Source organism: Cottoperca gobio, chromosome 3 (assembly GCF_900634415.1).
Source record: "Cottoperca gobio chromosome 3, fCotGob3.1, whole genome shotgun sequence".
Taxonomy (NCBI): domain Eukaryota; kingdom Metazoa; phylum Chordata; class Actinopteri; order Perciformes; family Bovichtidae; genus Cottoperca; species Cottoperca gobio.
The window spans coordinates 28,602,698-28,623,125 of record NC_041357.1 but is presented as its reverse complement, the minus strand read 5'-3'; the positions used below and the strand labels follow the sequence as shown (position 1 = coordinate 28,623,125).

The 20,428-nt window shown below is 43.4% G+C and overlaps 1 protein-coding gene across 1 annotated transcript; it reads left to right on the top strand.

Moving 5' to 3' along the window:
* On the top strand, positions 1-19,573 carry cyld (cylindromatosis (turban tumor syndrome)). Its single transcript, XM_029456772.1, is given in 18 exon segments — positions 1-360; positions 1,354-1,889; positions 3,430-3,606; positions 3,608-3,745; positions 5,228-5,333; positions 6,169-6,267; positions 7,065-7,181; positions 11,103-11,491; positions 12,842-13,007; positions 13,111-13,252; positions 13,818-13,940; positions 14,116-14,207; positions 14,363-14,429; positions 15,374-15,506; positions 15,931-16,039; positions 16,198-16,316; positions 16,674-16,890; positions 17,676-19,573. Coding segments are annotated over 17 exon segments (2,871 nt in total). The 5' UTR covers positions 1-360; positions 1,354-1,397; the 3' UTR covers positions 17,861-19,573.
* Positions 19,574-20,428: the final 855 nt, after the last annotated feature.

Here is a 20,428-nt window from a genome sequence, read left to right as displayed (position 1 = left end):
ATGGCGTCATACATTAAGTTTTGTGAGGTCGTCTCCTGTAAATAATATATGTCATAGCTGTAGCGATACACTGTATTTATTTCACGTATTTCCCATGGAGAGCAGATTTATCTAAATGCTGATAGCATACTGTAGAGGTTGGCAGTCCTCTGCCAGCCTGCTTGCTGTCGCTCAGCTCGCTAGGTTAACTTTAGCGTGATACTTCGCTGGTTAGGACGCTAGCATTAGCTAGCCATTTAGCTAATCAGAGGTTATTACGGGAGGAATCTAGCTTGTTTTCAGAGGCCTGTATCTAATTGAGATGGACAGTTGAAATGACATGTCATCTGTAGCTTCGCATTGAACTGACGCGTATCAAAGGTAAGGTGTCCATGTCATTAGCATTGAACGTAAAAGACTATTTGGTGCTTTTTAGCTGACGCTACGTTAGCTACTTCCCTCTTAAAGGGCCTGTGAGTGACAGCTTCTGCCTGGTGATGACACTGCTGCTCTGGTTGTCAGGGAACATGTTGTTCATGAAAACGAGCTATGATATTGCTGTCCGTGATGCCGACACTGGATTAAAACAACTGTAATTAACTGTGTTGTGCTGTCAAAGAACATGCTAAATACATATACAATCAGGTCAGCGCTAGCCCTCACCAGCTTCCAATCACTTTCCTTTTTCTACCTGTGTTGTTTCTTAGCCCTGTACGTTAGGCTCACCAACATAGCCTTAATGTGAATATGTTATTACGCTGACGTTACAACATTTATTGAAAACAGCCATAAAATAACCGAATTAGTAATCCTGTCATGCTTGAAACAAATGACGGATGTAGTGTGCTGTCGACTGTGTTGGGTGGTTCAGCATCACATCTGAGGTGTCATCAGGGGAAATCCACTTGTCTGGTATCTGAGTTAGACCTGTGTGTCAGAATCAGTCAACTATCTGTTCATATGTGTATATATATATATGTATATTTAGAATATTCAAATCAGTAGGTGCACTGTGCAGGAATGACTGAGCAGCCGATACCACCATGAGCTGTTACATTTCTCACAACAAACCATAAAAAGTCACCTTGACTAGATATATGTTGATTAAATAATATGCTTATTAACTTGCAGATTTCAATCTTATTTCTATTTTTCTTTTTTACTGAGGTCACCATTCATCATTATCAGTCTATGATTGTTACTCAGAAAATATTTTCCTTCAATTAATACTGTTTTTACCAAATGTTTGATAATGGTTAGTAGTTTATTTCAGCCATCCATTTACAACTTGTTTATGCTGAGGTCTGCAGACTATTGTGTTTATATTAATCAAACAAATAATAAAACAAAAGCTTTCACTCATCATTTCCACAGGTCAAGCTTGCCTTGATGTTGGACCTCCTGCTTAGCATGCAGCCATGAGCTCTGCGCTGTGGAGCCAGGAGAAGCCCAGTGGGGGCTTCAGGGAGGACTGGCGCTTCTACATGGTCATAAAGGAGTGTACGGTGGAGAAGTCTCCCCAGAAGACCCTGAGGATCCCCCGTGGAAGTCTCGGTCAGGCCTGCCAGGAACGCAACAGCCTGGGGCGAACACTACCTCCAAACAAGGGCAAAAAAAGCGTCCGCATCCTGGACCAGACCAACGTGGTGCTGAGCTTGGACGAGCGGGACGTCCTGGAGCTGGATGAGAAGCTGGCCGAGCTGCTGTTCCCCATTACCAACTGTGAGGAGCGGTATGCCCTGCTCTGCAACAAGTCACGGCTAGAGCGTGTCCGTGATATTGACTGTGGTTCGAAGGTGCGCGTCCAGCTGCGCTCAGGGGATGAACCTCTGCCTGGTGTGGTTCGCTTCAAAGGCTCGCTGCTCCCTGACAGAGCCCTCTCTGGAATCTGGTTTGGGGTGGAGCTGCTGGTGAGAACTTGAGTGTCTTTCGTTTCTTTTTCACAAAGGGTGACATGGCTACTTTGTGTTTCCTCTGTCATAGTTGTGCCAGAGAGCTCTACTACAGTACACAGATTAATAACAACATGACACAAAGAAGAAGACAAATGAGTTTCAAGTTGCACTAGAACCACAACGGTACAGCTGTGGGACCAAAAGAAGAATTGCACCTAAACACCACTGCGACTGTGAATACACACGTTTTTAATGGCAGGGGTCTAATCGTAGCAAAGCAGCTGTCAGAACAGAACATGTTGTCCATACTGTTCTGCTTAAACCAGGGAAAATACAGATTGCATCTGTGTGACATTCTTTTCTGCGATTCTTGAAAGCGTTCTGAAACCAGCAGCAAATGAAAACATTCACTCCTTGCTGTCTTTCTTGTTAGGAACAGAAGTACAACCATTTCTCTGAAGCCCGTCTTCATTAGTGAAAGTGTTCATGGCAATTGCAATGAAACGAAGTGTTTGTACTCCTGTTCTAATAAATAAGAAAGACAGATGTGATTTTGTGAGTGTGAGTCTGCTCATTTAAGCTCAATGGACTTTACTATGTCTACATAAACACCAGGGGAGGAAATGCAAATAGTCTTGCACTTATGGTATTGAAAGTTGTAGAAACAACTCGTACCACATTTGTAAATAACAAAATGGAACCTGAAACAAATCAAAGTTCTTTCTGACTATTGTAGCGCTATTGTGGTGACTGCTTGGAGCTGTTGTTCAGAGCACAAGGCAGAATATAAAGTGAAATGTTCACATTTGTGTGACAGCTGCTATGAGAATTTGTTTTGACGTGTGCAAAACGAAGGATTCAATTATGTACATGTTGGAGTATCAGACTTCACAATCTATTAGTTATGTTCTGAAAGTCTCTTAAGCTTTAAAGATGGAGACCGTCTACAAATGTTGTCTTAAAGAAGGCTTTGACTGACAAACGGGCCAGCAGATCACAACAACATCTTACTTTGTGTTAACTATTCCTTCAATCTCCACACTAAATCTGATTATTTGAGGTCATGCCATTCATTCTGTACTGTATGTACAGTTAGTAACAGCACACAAAGAGTTTCTTATTGCAGCACAAAGTTGTATTTATTCCACTGAGTCCAGCTGGAGTCTTCTTCAGTGGGCTGATGGAGACGTTCAGCTGCAGCCACAGAGTTTGCACATATGCTTCATATACAATTCTGATTGTGGAGATGACTCTATCTGAAGCCTGCATGTGAGAAAGGAAACAAAATATGTTGCAGTACGCTTTGAGAGAACATCCAGGATCTGCGCTCAATGCATTTCTCATCGCAGTAAGTCAAGTCATACTCCTGCTGCAGTAATCGATCATAAGCTCTCACCGCTCTATGATGTTGACTTCCCTTCACTGAAAAATGCTGAGCAAGCAGCCTCGCTACCTGCCCTACTTTTTATGACAATGAGTTGCTCATCCCTCTTGCTTGTGTTCTGTCTCCCTCTCTGCACCTCCTCTCATCCTTCCTTTACTTCCCGTCTCCCAGGAGGAGGGCCGGGGCCAGGGCTTCACCGAGGGGTCCTACCAGGGCCGCCAACTTTTCCGCTGCGAGGATGAGTGCGGTGTGTTCGTGGCCCTGGACAAGCTAGAACTCTGGGAGGATGATGATGACTGACGAAACCTTGGGCGAGCTGGAGGTGGACCACGTCAATCTGGTGGAAGAGGATCAGGACTTCCCTCCACTGGAGATCAACTCCAGGGTCGTGGTGCAGACCAGGGACGGGCCGGAGAGAGGCACCATTATCTTCTGTGACCTGCTGCCGGGCAACGAGAGCCTGGGCTACTATGTGGGAGTTGACATGGTAAGTAAGGCTCTCTAAATAAGTAACGTTATTGTATCCACAGCTGTATGTCTAAAAAATAAAAATCAACAGGTTCATTGATGAATAAAATAAAAAACTCCTGCTGCTGAAAAGGAAGTTTCTCCGTCACAATATGACTCGTTTCCCTCAAAGGAAAAGGATATTCACTTTCCTTCTGCGCGTTGGAGAGGATGGACCGCTCTATGCTCATTAATATGAAGCAAGGCCAGCACCAGGCTAACTTATCTTAGCACAAACAACATAATTGTTGTTTTACAGGGATAATTTTAGACTTCTTCTTGATTGGAATCAGTAACTCTGGAGTCTGGCTGCTTGCCTAGCTATTTGTCCCTGACCAAGAAATAGTCTGGCACATAAACCCTCGTAAAACGGCAATTTATCTTTTACAAGAAAGTATTTTTAAATACTGTCAAATGCTGGTCCCTGGCAAAGTTAGAACATCATAAGATGAGTCTCTCTGTGCGTTACCATTCAGTGTCATTGCTTTGTGTAACACTTGACTCGCTGACAATGGAGATAAAGTGTGTTTACACCAGAGCTGTCACTCAGGAAGGGAAACTTACATCATCCCATGTTGTTCAGAACATTTTTAAATGTTCTTACCTGGTCAGTGTCACATTTAGGTAGCTGGTTATAATGAAGTGAGATGACGTTTCAATCACGACTTAGGATGCTCCGCCATCTTTGTTGTAGTTCAATCATTTGAACTGTCCTCGCCTCAGTAGAGGGCGGCAACGGGCAGAAAGTTTTAGCTTTAATACATGCGGCAAATTATGTGAGTTTCTTTAGTTTATTATGACGGTTTCTCACAAGGGAACAAGTCTTGTTGCCTGGGATCACAGTAGCTGGTATCTATGACTACTGTTGTCAGGCGGTAGAGGTATTGTAGTCATAGAGAGATTGAAACGCATAACTGAGGCATTTGACTGCTCAACGCTAGCAGCAGCAGCAGCAGCAGCAGCAGCAGCCCACTCAGTGCATCTGAGCCACCCACACAAAGGCAAGGCAGTCACGCGGGGAGTGAGGTAAAGACTTAGTGCTGTATGACCCAACAGCGTGGCAAGGGGCCAGCAGGCAGCTGAGGAGAGCCCACTGCTCTGCCTCACTCTGCGTCCAGCCTCGCCCTGCCTTCTCTCGCCAGCGGCACTGTGCTCACGCATATGTTAGATTATCCCGCCGGAGCAGAGTCGTGGATTCAAAACTCAACAAGAAGAATAGTGTGGTTGTGCTTGCACGGGGAAGATCTGTTGTTTTGGTGGAGAGAAGATGAGGACCAGCAGTTTGGATCATAACAAATACAGAGGATAAAGCTTAAGTAGCATAAAGCGATAAGACAAAAGGCGTTATTAATCACCAATAACATAGTAGGAAGGAAGAAGCACGTGTGGCACCTGATCACTTTTACAGAGATGAAGAACGTCTGGCTGTGTAGTAAGGTTCTCATGTCTCCGACTCTTTCAGGACAACCCTATCGGGGACTGGGATGGTGTGTTTGATGGGAAGTTGCTGTGTAATTTTGCCAGTTTGGAGCACACTCGACTCGTCCCCATCTGTGACGTAATGCCAGGTGAGTCGCGTAGTATTTGTGCCCGTTTCTGGACCATGTGTATGTCGTAAAGAACCTCAGCGCTTTCCGAAAACATTCAGCTGTCCCTCTCTTGAACCAGCCCCGAGCTCCCTCTGAGCGCTCTGAGTTTGTGTTTTGCTTGCAGCGGGAACAGAGAGCCTTTTGTGTTGATGTCTCACTTGTTTTTTGAAAGTCAAGTGAGATACTCGGGCTCTTTGTTCTGCACATTGGCATATTGATTTGTTTATGCGTGCTACTGCCGCCTCTCTGACTATTCAGACTGGCATCTAGAAAATCTTTAAGTTTGGGATTCTTTATTTAATCTTTCTTTGAAAACCTCTCTTATATATATATTTACATATACATGTTGAAACTAAGCTACTTTCAAATCTACCCCCAAACACAATGTGTTATTCATTTGTTCCTAATGTGTCAAGCTTGTGATACTAGACATCGACATCTACATTCAGCCTGTGTGCAATGTTAATGTAAATGTACAGTTAAACTCAACATCTTTAATCTGGAACCTTCTTTAAACAATGCATCTGTTGTCTTTGGCTGAATGTTGTAGGCTATTACTTCTGTGTCACACATTAAAAGTTTAGCTAAAGCAACTAAAAGAGAGTCTTTTAACCTTGTTATTGGATATTTAAATGTGTTTAGCAAACTTGTGTTTATCGAACCGTAGTGACAAATTGAAAACCCTAAAGGAAACTGACAGCGGGTCAATATCCGTTTACATGCATTGCAAGTGTGGAAGACATTTGGTACATGGTAGTTTGAGGCTGATAAGCGTGTTGTGCTCCTAATGTGGATGTATTTCTGGGCCGTACAGAATATTCCATGCAGGACCAAAGGCAAAAGCACAGTTTTGCCCCCAGAGGCACCAACAGTGAAAAGTCGTCCTCTGGCCAAAGCAAACCAAAGAGCAAAGGTACTGCACCGCTGTTCTGATACACACCTCCCTGTGACGAACACACCGCTTGGTGTCATTAATAACTCTTGAACAAAAGGGGCATTCCAACTAAAGTGTTGTTCTACAAATATATGAAAAAGGAATCAAACGGAAGATTTTTGCTGGTTTCACAAATGTTGTCCAGTTTTAATGATCCTGATGGACGAAGCTTTGACTTGATCTACGATAAGAAGAACAACAGGTGGAACGTCCCTTTTTAAAAAGATGATATTAACAGAGGGCATGTTTATCTCCATATTACACAGAATATGAGAAACTCCTGTCGCAGCTCTAATTGATTTGATTTTCTCTTTTCGTTTTTCTTTTCTGGAGAACACCTGTATGACTACAGGTGCAGATTAACGGACCTTTAATCTCACCTGTATGACTACAGGTGCAGATTAACGGACCTTTAATCTCACCTGTATGACTACAGGTGAGATTAACGGACCTTTAATCTCACCTGTATGACTACAGGTGCAGATTAACGGACCTTTAATCTCACCTGTATGACTACAGGTGAGATTAACGGACCTTTAATCTCACCTGTAGTCAGTGTTCTCCAGTTTTTCCTTGGATTTTCTACTCTTTTATTTCTCACTTGGTCTACTGTTGGGAAATAGGGGACAACACATGCTCTCAGACACACACACACACACACACACACACACACACACACACACACACACACACACACACACACACACACACACACACGGACACATTTAGCTTATCTGTTGTGTTTTCTTTTTTTCATGTACTTGTGTTATTTACAGGATTAGGTCATCAGTGTGGCAGTCGAAGCAAGTCTGAATTTTACTATACTTTAAATGGCAGCTCTGTTGACCCCCCAGCGCAGTCCAAATCCAAAAGCACATGGTACATTGATGAAGGTAAAACTCGGTGCTCATGGGACGTCAACCATCTTACCAGCAAGCTCCTGTTTACAACAAGCTACGAGCACTCGTGGTCACCGAGGCTCGCTTTGATCGGTGCTCTATAGTTTTCATTTTCTAACGCTGTCGGGATCTGGGGTTCAATTCTCCCGGGGGCCCCCCCTGGAATAAAACACAAGTATATTCTAAATAGAAGTGTAGCATATACAAGCTGTGTATGGAAACTTACTTCTCCCACCTGCTAAAAACATTTGGCACATTATTGGATAATTGTTTTGTTAATAATGTTTTACATGAGTAAAGCTCATAAAATCTTTACATATAGCATATAAAAAGTCTTAAAAGGCTTTGAGTACATTAAACCCAAAATTAGGTCTTAATTTGTATTAAAATGCCGAAATCAATATTTTTGCATTTTAAAATCTCAAAAATATTTGGTATTTCTTTTACATTTACATTTGCGCTGCCTAATATAATAAATCCCACCAACACAACTCAGTAACAATTATCTCAGAATTCTGACATTGTAAATAATATAAATAATAATAATAAGTCTTAATTATACAAAGATTTCTTTTTTTTTTTAAACTTTTTTAACAAGTGGGATAAATGTAGTTCCATACAAAATATATTTACTGTGAGTATATGTAGGTTATGTACTGCTAATTACTGTAAACTGGGATACAATAAAATGCCCCAGAACAACAACCATCAGTAGTTTGTTGCAGGAGCTTGCTATGAAGACCTTTCCACAAGTCATGTCCTTCATCACCATCTTACTGTGATGTTCCACCTGCATGGAGTCATCGGTGTCACCCTAAGGCTTTTAATAATACTCAGTGCTGCAAAGATCTCACTTCCAAAGTATTAGTAAAAGCCTTCCCTTCTCGTGTCCGGACCGACTGCGTCACATTGTTTCATTGTTTTTCATGTTCGGGGGACACAAGTTAAGTTTTTCTTTCTTTATTAGAAGTTAAGTGACATTGCTTACTGTCATCACCGAGATGTGAAGAATCGTGTCCTCTGTAGTCCCGATGGTGGAGTGTGTTCTGGATATGAACTCATTATTCTGCATTACATTCATGTTCTAATCATGAATTAATGCATAATTATGAATCTCCATCAAAACCTGCAGCGAATCAACCGAAATTAAAACAAGATGCACAAGATTCATGAATCAATCATCAAACGATTGAGATGTTCTCCGGCCAAACCTAATACTTGAGTTCCTGTCGAAGTATTTCAATGGCTGACGGGCTGTTTTCACAACTGCTTACTCATCCTGTGACTGTGTAATCATCTTCATCTTCCTCAGGCTCACTGTCCACATGTTGGGTTATTGTTCTTTGTGGTTCTGGTGCTTCAGACTTGATTAAAGGCGACTTTAACGGAGGATTCATGACATGACAGTTCAGTCAGTACTTTCTCTCTGAAGGAGAGTTTATAAAACCAGGTGCTGCTGGGAAACGATACATGTTCGATGGGTTGCTGACAAAATCATGCATCAGAATTTAAAGATTTATCATTAACGCTCGTCAACATCTTTATGCTGAATGACGTATTTCCAGGAAACTTGAGCACATCTTTGGTAAACAGGAGATTTAAACGGGTGCTTGTGCAGAATTGGTTGTGTAGCATCTGTTCTGGGTGTCAATGCCAGTAAACATCCACTGAACTGTAACCAACAGTGTCTGAAATCTATTTCCTAAATGACAGAGGAGAAGTAGAAACACACTTCTCTGACTAGAATTAGTTTACATCATGACGTCTGAAGAGGTCAAACCTCCAGCAACACCTGGAGTGTATATACGTTATTGTAAGACCGACATGTTTCAGGCTTCATCGTGGTCATCCCAGGGTCACAAGCCTGGTCTTAAAATAAAGTTGTCCGATACACTACAAGTGTACCGGGAGTTTGACCTCTCCAGAGTTTTCCCCTTCTCCGTGAAAGGAAGTGGGTGAAGTTGTGCGAAAAACCCCCCACCCCCCTGCATTATGAAAGCTGACGCCACTTTATTTTAAGAAGTTCTCACTTCTGCAAAGGGTGCTGTGTGAAGTTCCAGTTATCTGCCCTTAAATGACTTTAGGGGCAACCATTGTAAAAAACCTTTTCATAAAGCTGTTGCAGTGGCAGGTATTGATTCCCAGCCACATCCAAAGTTCTCCAGTGTTTAGCTTTTGCAAAGAGTATGCACGTATCGACTCAACTGTCATGGTGCAGTGGCACTCCCCTCACAAACACACAGGTTTAACTAGAAACCTTTTGAAAGCAACCTGCCCTTCTTGATCATCAGAGAAGGCTGGCGTCTCCTCTGTGACTAGAGATCTCACAGTCCTTTAGGTTTGTCATCTCAAAAGCATCGTGAAACATATTGCAGAACAACATCAGATGGGGAAAGGAGTCTGGACACCAGACATCAGTCACACTTAACACTTAACCCAAATATTTGAGGCCGGACGGAAGCTTTAACAATCTCTGAGCTGTGGATCATTTCAGCGGTCAACATTATAAAAGGGAAGCCCAAAGAGGCAAGTGAGGAAAAACGTTCTGATGTAAAGATGTTCCTCTTCTTTTCATGACTTAAGAACAGTTGAAAACAACATTTTGAAGTGTTTGTTGTTGTAATATTCATTTGGGCTCATACGAGTTCTCTCTAAACACGCTGCGTATGTTGTGTGTTAGCAAGTGATGCACCATTACTGTCTAGTTTCACTTGACTGCATGGGAATGGCAGCATGACATAACATCAAGTATTATGTGTGCATGTGTGATATTTAAAAACAATATATTGACCTCGTGTTGGGGAATTAGAAAAACCCTTTCTCACAGATGAGGAACCTCTTCAGCCGTTCTTAAGTCATGAACTCAGGATACCAAACACTTGAGATCAGACTTAGAAAATGGAAGCAGGAAAACATTTCTTTATCACTTGCGTCTCAGGGTTTCTGCAGTTAACCCTCTAACATGCATTTGTTTTGTATTTTCTTCTCACTTAAATAGAAAGTAGACATCTCTACTGCAGCCCAGTCTCTCCTGCAGGGGTACACTTCAAACTGTTTTAAACACCATTACAAATCTGAGGCGAGTAGCTGTCGAGATTATGTAATACTTGTGGCATTTTTGCCTTTATTTGACAAAGGACAGTAGAAATGTGACAGAGAGAGACAGAGAGGGGTATGACGTGCTCCTCTTCTCGTGGCTTGGGATGGCAGTAACTCCTCAGAGGAAGATGTCCTATCACCAAGCCGTATCCAGAATGTCCCGGTAGAGAAGCTTACCTGTCGACCGGCAGGAAAAATATGACATATAATAAATGTTTTACTTAAAACCAAGTGTCTAAAGAGTCTGAGATTGTTAAATACTAAATAAGCTTCCTGTTCATGAGAACTGTGGTCTCTTTAAAGCCCGACGCCTCCAGTGTGCAGACTCCTTTCTTCCTTCAGATGGCTTTTCTTAAACCGTGACACCATCTGAAGATCTTGATTTTGCCGCCCTCCAGTGGTTAATGTCAGTAGAACAGGAATGTTCAGCTTGGTGTTGAGATATATAAGATATATGAGATCTATAAGATATATAAGAGATCTATAAGATATATAAGATATATGAGATCTATAAGATATATAAGATATATAAGATCTATAAGATATATAAGATATATAAGATATATGAGATCTATAAGATATATAAGATATAAGATATATGAGATATATGAGATCTATAAGATATAAGATATATAAGATATATAAGATATATGAGATCTATAAGATATATAAGATATATGAGATCTATAAGATATATAAGATATAAGATATATAAGATGTAAGACGATCTGCATTAGTTAAGACAGCCGAGATCATTTGCTGTGTTTTTACTGTGAGATGGACTTTAAGTTTTGGTTTCTTCCTTCTCTCCTGCAGTTGGGGAGGACCCCGCCAAGTCACTTACTGACACGCCCCCTGACTTCAACCAGTCCTCCCCGCCCTCCCGAGCCCCGCCCTCTGCCTCGTTGTCCAGTGACAACAAGTTCCACTCTCTGCCCTTCAGCCTGAACCGGAAAACCGGGCCCATTGACAGCATGAGCCACGGGCCTCTCTCGCTCTCTGTGCAGTCGGTGATGGGAGAGCAGCCCGAGCCCCCGTCGCCTGCTGCCCCTCCCTCACCGCGGCCTTCGACGCCTCCCAGAGGACAGCCTGGTCTGGAGGTGGGCTCTCTGGTGGAGGTGAAGGAGAACCCTCCTCTGTGTGGTGTCATCCGCTGGGTGGGCCTTCCTCCTGGCCTGCTGGAGCCTTTGGCTGGGCTGGAGCTGGTGAGGCAACACATGGACGTTTAGCTTTCAGTGTCAGCACGGGGGGGGAAACATAAACCTGGCACAAATAATAACATGACATCAAAACATTATTAGTACACCAATATCAAATGTAATTGAATTGTAACAACGCACTGTGTTCAGCAACACGCATCACATGCACGGTGCATCGTCCCGTCATGATGCACACAGTGATCTCTACATCACATGCACGGTGCATCGTCCCGTCATGATGCACACAGTGATCTGTACATCACATGCACGGTGCATCGTCCCGTCATGATGCACACAGTGATCTGTACATCACATGCACGGTGCATCGTCCCGTCATGATGCACACAGTGATCTCTACATCACATGCACGGTGCATCGTCCCGTCATGATGCACACAGTGATCTCTACATCACATGCACGGTGCATCGTCCCGTCATGATGCACACAGTGATCTCTACATCACATGCACGGTTACTATTGCAGCCCACACTTCTGCACTGTCTGAGCCAAAGGGCTATATACTAATAATATTCCTGCAGCGAAAGTATTTGATGATATTTCAGCTTCAGGCAGATGGTAGCCTAAAGCAAAGGACACAGTTCATAACTTATTAACACCTTCTGCTAGTTGTTGCTAACTATCTGTCACCGTCTGAGCTGTAGCTTGATTGAGCATACTAGCTAAAGGATATATAAGTAATTAATTTATCATTCTTTATTGTAAAACATGGACATCATGAGTTCTAAGTTTGCACACAGCCCACATTGTTGGATTACATGTTTACTGCATCATATATTATGTATGCTTATGATATGGTAAATACAGCCTGAGCAAATAACTCCTCTATTCCCAGTATTACACATTAATACACATTAATTCACATAATTCCTGTTAATTCCCGAGTTTCCACCTTGAACTTACTGTAAGCTCCAGCTCATCTTAGCACACAGACTGGAAACAGGGAAACAGTTCTCCTGGCTGTGTTCAAATGTAATTAAATATTACTGATAGCACCTCTAAACATTTGTCTAGTGTATGACAAATGCCAAAAAATAGTTTTCCAGTTGTCTTTGTGCCAGATTACTGTGCGGCCGGCACAGTGACTTCCTGGATTCTCTGCTCTAACACATGGTGACGACAGGACTCGGGGAAGCCACCGCCAAAAAGCAGAACTTCCCAAAATGTTGAACTAAATCCTCTAAATACAATACGATACCATAATAATGAGGCTCTTCTCTTGATGGGGTGTACGCCACTGTTTAAAGAAGGTCATTCATAGAAAAGGACAGACTAAATGAGCCCAGGCTTTTCCCCCGACAGTAATTTAGTAACGTGATCTTTGACTTGCTCCTCCAGGAGGAAGAGTGCCCCGGCTGCACTGACGGCACCTTCAAAGGTATTCGATACTTCACCTGCCCCCCCAAGAAAGCTCTGTTTGTGAAGCTCAAGTGCTGCCGGCCCGACTCCCGCTTCCCGTCCCTCATTCACTCCTCGAACCCCATCGAGCGCTGCAACTCCATCGGTGAGTGGGTTGCAGGAGTGGAGACGATAAAAGGCACCAAATTTAAACTAAGTGTGTCCCCGAGAGCCTTGTGGTTACTCTTGTACTGTGTGTGTTTATGCAGCATTCGGGGGGTACCTAAGTGAGGTCGTACATGAGAACACGCCTCCCCGCACAGAGAACGACGGTCTGGATGTCATGGTGGGGAAAAAGAAAGGCATCCAGGGTCACTACAACTCCTGCTATCTGGATTCCACCCTCTTCTGGTCGGTACTCTAACACAAACACTTTATCAGCCGCAGTGCATGCTATTCTAACATCTCTGGACTTCAGTCGTATTGATTGACTGTATGGCTCTTCCTCAGCCAGCAGTGCTGTGTTTGCCCAGAGGCAGAAGCTTATTAGGAAATTGTTTTGACTTTGCCCACTGGCTGTAGCAGGAGAGAGTATTCCTGCTGTGAGCGGGCCGCTGGATCGTCGTACATCTGTTGTTTTCTGCCAACGCTGCCAAAGGGCCGTTGAACAAAGCAGTCAACCCAAACGTCTTCACAGAACTCCGGGAGATCTTTGAAGAGGCTTCGACCAGTTTGCAGTTTTGAATTGTAGCTTTAAAGCTCGAGAAATGACAAAAAAAACAAACACTTTCAAGTAAAGTTAGACTTTTATTTGCAAGTTTAAAAGGAGTAGAAAGTGTTTTTAATTAAACAAACTGCATCATATCCATGAGAGGAAGATGTATCTGATCCAGCCATCGCAGTAAATCCTCATGTATCTTCTACAGATGAGATAAATAGAATATTAATTGTGTCCTCTTGGTTGTGTTCTCTGCAGTCTCTTCTCCTTCAGCTCTGTACTGGACACGGTTCTGCTGAGGCCACGCTCAAAGACTGATGTGGAGTATTACAGAGAGACCCAAGAGCTGTTACGCACAGAGATCGTCAACCCGCTGCGCATGTAAGTCAATTACCTGCTCATGACTCGTGTTGTCTTGAGCTTTTTAAATAAGAGTTTGCACGTAAGTTAAAGTCGGATAAGTCAAACAAAACATCAGAACATTTGATGCAACTTCACTTTACTAGCAGACAAAGTTAGCTTGTAGCTTTTAACTTGCTGGTTCTTGGTCCTCCAGACACGGCTACGTCTGTGCCACTAAAGTGATGAAGCTGAGAAGGATCCTGGAGAAAGTGGAAGCTGCCTCGGGGTTTACCTCTGAAGAAAAAGGTACGAAAATGAGACGCAGAAATCGTTAATTGTTCTCGTATCAAGAGGATTGTTTCCACTTTGAGTTTTGATGAATCTGCTGCTCTACTGATTCAAAGAAAATAACTAAAATATACTGCTGCATTCAAGTCTCATTTAAACATCTTGTACTGCAGATCCTGAGGAGTTCCTTAATATCCTTTTCCATCACATACTGAGAGTGGACCCTTTGCTCAAGCTCAGGTAAGGGCGAGTTTCAAATCCTCTTTGGCAACATCTAGTGAGCACAGTTATTACTTTTCACACGCAGACCATGTGCACCATGGAGGAATGAACATATCTGTTCTCGTCGCTGCTTGCCAGACTCTTCACTTCTAGTTCTGAACTCATCGCTGCTGAACCACAGAAGTGCACCAGACCTCGTGTAAACCTGCAGTATGTAGATTCACAGACGCGTAAAGTTTCCCTTTCTGCTGCAGTGCTTACGCTGGAGCTGGAGTGGCAGAGCGTGCGGACACTTGTGGTTCAAGTGTAGGCGTTTCTTGGGTCGCGTTATGAAAACTCCCTTTACAGTCAAATGATCTTTGCAGTTCAGATGAGCAGAGTTCAGTCCACTGCATGATCGGGTTCTGCTTTAGCATTTCAATATTCTTTCTTTCGTGCCAAAGCAGTGACAGACTCGCAGAGTTGTAAAGCCGCGCCATATAACACGACTAATCTGAAACATGCACCCGGCTTAGAGAGGAATACTTCGGCGGTGTTGAATCTGTCACTACAGTTTATCGGAGACAGGATACAGATGTTACAGCGAAATGTGTTCGTCATATCTGGAGCAGTTAAATGTCAAACTGCCTGTTTTCATCATTTGATGGTGACATTTAACTGCTTCAAAGGAACAAATCCAAATGGTTGTATTATTATTTATACATATTTCATTGTAGTCTTGTAATTCTTTAATCTGCTACATGTGGCACTCTGTGGTAAGAAATTGTTATTATTCTTAACATTTTCGAGAATAAAATGACAAAATCTGTATTTTTCAGGAAGCATTTGAGCAGATCTGCTCGTAGTCAGTGAGATAAATATCACTGGTGGGTACTACAGGAAGTGCACAGACTACACGTGTCCTTTTACCTTTCTCCCGTGAGAGAAGCAGGATGTGAATAAAGACTTGTGCTGTTTTCCAGGTCAGCAGGACAGAAGGTCCAGGACTGTTACTTTTACCAGATCTTCATGGACAAGAAGGACAAGGTGGGAGTTCCCACCATCCAGCAGCTCCTGGAGTGGTCCTTCATCAACAGCGACCTCAAGTTTGCAGAGGTGAGTTACAGTCATAGATTACCACGTCACAAAACATTTAGACGGCTGCACTTAAAGGGACAGTTCACTCCAAACTCATGTGGGAACTATTTTCTTATGATGCAATAGAAATGTCATCGAGACGTATCCTTTAGAGAGAAATGTAATACTTTAAACCTTTACGCTGCTGTAATAAGCATCAACATAAATAAAGGTTTTATACACCTGAGGGAAAGAGGAGTGTCTCCCTCCTGTGTTAATAGTTTTTATTAGTTTATATTAAATTGGTCTTAAAGTTGACGATGAGAACAAAACGCTCGTGTGTGACGCGCAGTGATCGACGGTCAGCGCTGTGATTCAGAGTAGTGAGAACGCTGAAGAGTTGAACACTTTCGTTGACGACCACATAAAGTTTTCTCTTTCTCTGTGTCCCCCCCCCCCTCAGGCTCCCTCTTGCCTTATCATCCAGATGCCCCGCTTTGGCAAGGACTTCAAAATGTTCAACAAGATTTTCCCCTCCCTCGAGTTAGACATCACAGACCTTCTTGAAGACAGTGAGTTGTAGCTCATGTTCCCCCCCCCCCCACCCCTCCCCCAGTGTGTAAGTGTGATGTGTGCCGATCGTTAATGACAATCCCACTGAGTTGTCGCTGCTGCTCGGCTGAAGAACTTTACGTTCAGTGTGTTCAATGTTTGTGCTTTTACTGTCCAGCTCCGAGGGAATGTCGAATCTGCGGAGGCCTGGCTCTCTACGAGTGTCGAGACTGTTATGAGGACGGGGACATCACGGCTGGCAAGATTAAACAGTTCTGTGAAAAGTGCAATACACAGGTAAACAACAGAGAGGGCATCAGTGCAACGCCACCTCGACCGCAGCTGTAAAGTGTGAGTCAGGATCGACCACGTGGTGGCGCCAGATCCAAAGGGATCCTTCTGTCTCCGTGCAGAAGTGATGTTACAGTGGATCGTAACACATGGTGCATTCGTTTCACTCGCCAGCACTCGGTGCATTTATTAAAAATATTGTTAGATTTATAGCTTAACTGCCCATCTGGCGGCACGAAGCCTCAAATGTACTTCAAAGCTTTTATATCCTGTGATTGTTTGCGTGTTCAACACATTTTGTTCTGAGGCTGCGGTAAACAAAGCGGTCAGCGTGACGGCGGTGTGTCACCTGCTTGATTTTAGGTTCACCTCCACCCGAGGAGGAAAACCCATCGGCACGGCAAACTGTCCGTCCCCAAGGAGCTGCAAGAAGGTACGGGGCGGCAGGGCAGTTTCCCCCGCCAGAGGATGGAGCTGTTCGCCGTGCTGTGCATCGAAACCAGTCACTACGTGGCCTTCGTCAAGTACGGCAGCGCCGATTCAGCCTGGCTCTTCTTCGACAGCATGGCTGACCGTGACGGTGGGTGTCGTGGCCTTTTTTTTTTGATGCCGCGCTTGTTATGACATCAAACCGATCCTTGAAAAGAGATCCGGGATGCGTACGGGAAATAGTTTTTTGTTCCACTGGTGACAGAATGCGCAGTGACACAGATGGTGTTATAAGACCTCAGTGGAGGAGACACTAAACTCATTCATCACTACACAGAACACACTCGTGCACTCGTGCACTCGTGCTCTCATGCACTCATGCACTCATGCACTGTAACATAACATAACACACTTAATGTATGCTTTTACATAATGTGTTGCACTTTTTATTCTTCCTGTGATGTCATGACTAATAATTCCGACTACATTTAGCTCTAATCTGTCTTTGAGGTAAAATTGTTATTAGGGCTGCGACTATAGATCATTTTCATTCTAAATTAATGTTCTGTATTATTTTAACAATTAATGGATTTATTGTTTAATCAGTGAAATGTTAGAAAATAGACCTTAAGACAGAAAAGTGGCAAATACTCAATGTTTGGAACTACTGGAGGTAGAATTTGGCATTTTTAGCATAAAAAGTGTTTATTATAATTAACCAACTAATAGTTTTGCCTCTAAATGCTGTTTTTTTTTATCATATAAAACAATCTACTGAAAAAGATCCTTTACTTTCTTATTTGATCTTATGTCCCCGTTTGATTTGACCGGATGCATCATATATCATCATATTCTAGTCGTGTAGTTTTCCAAACACCAAGAATAAATTGTGAATATGCTGTTGCACATTATAATCCCGTGCTTGTGGCTTTGCAGGAGGGCAGAATGGTTTCAACATCCCCCAGGTGTCTCCGTGCCCGGAGGTGGAGGCCTACTTGAAAATGACCCCAGAGGAGCTGCACACCCTGGATCCCAAGAGCATCCAGGGCCAGGCCCGACGCCTGCTGTGCGATGCCTACATGTGCATGTACCAGAGCCCGACGATGAGCCTGTACAAGTAGAATCCTCTCCCCAACCCCTCCACCCTTTGCCCCTCAGCCACACCACCTCCCCCTCCCCAAGGGCAGGAGATTCCCAGAAAAGACCAAAAATGAAAAACAAACTAAAAGAAGAAAGGCTGCCTGCCAGCAGGGGTGCTGTCCGGAGTTAACCCTCTGCAGCCCACCTCTCCTGGATGCCTGCCCATCTCCGGAGGCTGCAGAGATGGAAGAGGGGGGGAGAAGCCTATTTGCACTGTGCATTAGTTGAAGTGTTGTGTTCTTCATGTAGTCCTATGTAGCTTCCCCGTGCGGCGGTGGATGATGAAGCAAAGGTAGGCCTTATGAAGATTCACTCCCTGTTCAGGGAGGCAGGGGGAGAAGATGGGCGGGAGGGGCATGCCTGCGTTGCCGCGGCTGACAAAAACATGCGCAACAAAAACAAGATGAGCGAGTGGGAGGACCTTTCACCACCTCATTTACCTTAAGAAAAGAGGAGTCCTGCTATTCTTAATCACTGTAAAACACGGGAGCTTTCCATAACGCCACATTAAGGAAGAACGCAAATCCTCATGTGTGTGTGTGTGTGTGTGTGTGTGTGTGTGTGTGTGTGTGTGTGTGTGTGTGTGTGTGTGTGTGTGTGTGTGTGTGTGTGTGTGTGTGTGTGTGTGTGTGTGTGTGTGTGTGTGTGTGTGTGTGTGTGTGTGTGTGTGTGTACTGATCTAAAAACTTGTGTAAGATCTCTTTAGATTTCCCCCATGTAGTAACATCAGCAGTATAGATGTCACCCTACTGTGCAGTCGCATTAAGACCAGAGCATTGTGCTCCCCCACCACTGAGGAAATGTCTTTACAGTACATGTTTTGCAGAAACGGATGTAGCCATTGTAAAAGTCTCACATTTTACTGCATACTTGCTCAACCAATGCTGCACTTTTGCTCCATCCCCAAGTGGACCTATCAGGAAACATTTAGGTTTGGCTTCTTCTTTCTCCCCCCCCCTCCCATTGGAAGTCACAGTGAGTGCTAATTTGTTGGTTGGGAGACATCAGAGTTCTGTGTTACAGAATACAAATGTGCTTCTCCCGCTGTAGCTGTAAAGAGCGCTCTGCATTGAGAAGAAGCCGGAGAGATGCATGAAGGGAGACTTGTACAATGGCTCCTGTTGTAACGCTGCTCGGTGGAGCACTCCACGCATTCATCGGGTCAATGAGGTGAACGTCTGGCTGTTTTCTTTAAAGTAAGGGAGTATGATGTGAAGACTTTCACATGCAGTGTTGTTAAGTGTCTGACTCATTGTGTTGATGACTAAATATAAATTATATTTTATGTTTACGAAGCCTTTTCTCTGCCCGTCATGGCAAGTATTGACTTTCGCTGCCTTCCATGAAGATGTGACATGCAATGTTTCCAGCCGTGCACCAGGTAACTAAACACTTGTGATCAAATATTATTTATTATATTCTAATCCTATTATAAACTTGTATGTCGTCCCTTTATAAGAAAATGAAACGGGGTTGATGGTTTGGGAACTCCTTGTCCCCTTTTGCAGTATATTGAAGTGGGTTATTGTAGTTTACCAGGTCTCATAGCAACTACTGAATGTTAATAGTCACACGTTGAACAGTGTAAAGTTAACACAGGATGATGGGTAATAAATGAGGCACGAGGCTGGTAACCTTGGAGCACCATATATATGTATTTAAACAAACATTTTGATTAAAAAAATTAAATACTACTTGATTCCATTGTATTCCAGTTTTACAGAGTACCTAAAGCAGACCAGTCGTACCAAGGATTTAGAAATATAGTAGTCAACTTTTATATCTCACACACAGACGTTGGATGAAATCAGGAAACTGCACATGTTGGCATCATTATATCTATTTTTCCAAAGTCGCAACTTAATCCCAGATTCAGTTGTGAGCATATAATAAGTGTGTGAAGGCGATTTTATAAATGAGGTTCCAGCTGACGACTTCCACTGTCCCAGGGATCGTGACGGGACCGTCCTGACGGGACCGTCCTGTGGGAACTCTTTCTGCACTGACTGGAGCCTTGTTCTCACCACGGAGGAGTTTATTTTATCTGTTGCATCTGTACAGTAAAGACGTGTAACGGGGGGAGAGTTAATGTCAGTGATGTTCCTGTAAATGTTAACAAAATAAAGCCCGTTTTGAAGGGTACACGCTCCTGGTGGTGTGATGTTGGTGAGGATCACAAGTCTCTCGCAGATACCCTTTTGGCTTGAGGGTGGCAGGGGATGTGTACGTTTGCAGGTTGCCGTCTCCTTGTCACAAACATTTAATTAGAGGAAAGGGAACAACAGGAAGGTGTTGAGAGAACGCCACTACAGAGACGAGGTAACTTAGAAACCGCTTTAACATTATTATTTCATTTCTTTTGAGAAGTTGTCTCACTGAGATTACCTGTGTCAATAAAGGTAAATACAAACCAAGGGATACAAGCAAAGACTCCCATTAGAAAGATAGATACTTCATTCATTTAGGCATCCAGTAGCTTTAAAAGACATATAACATTACACATCTGCCCCCCTCCCTCCATTAAACAGGAAGTAGAAATAAGCGATAAA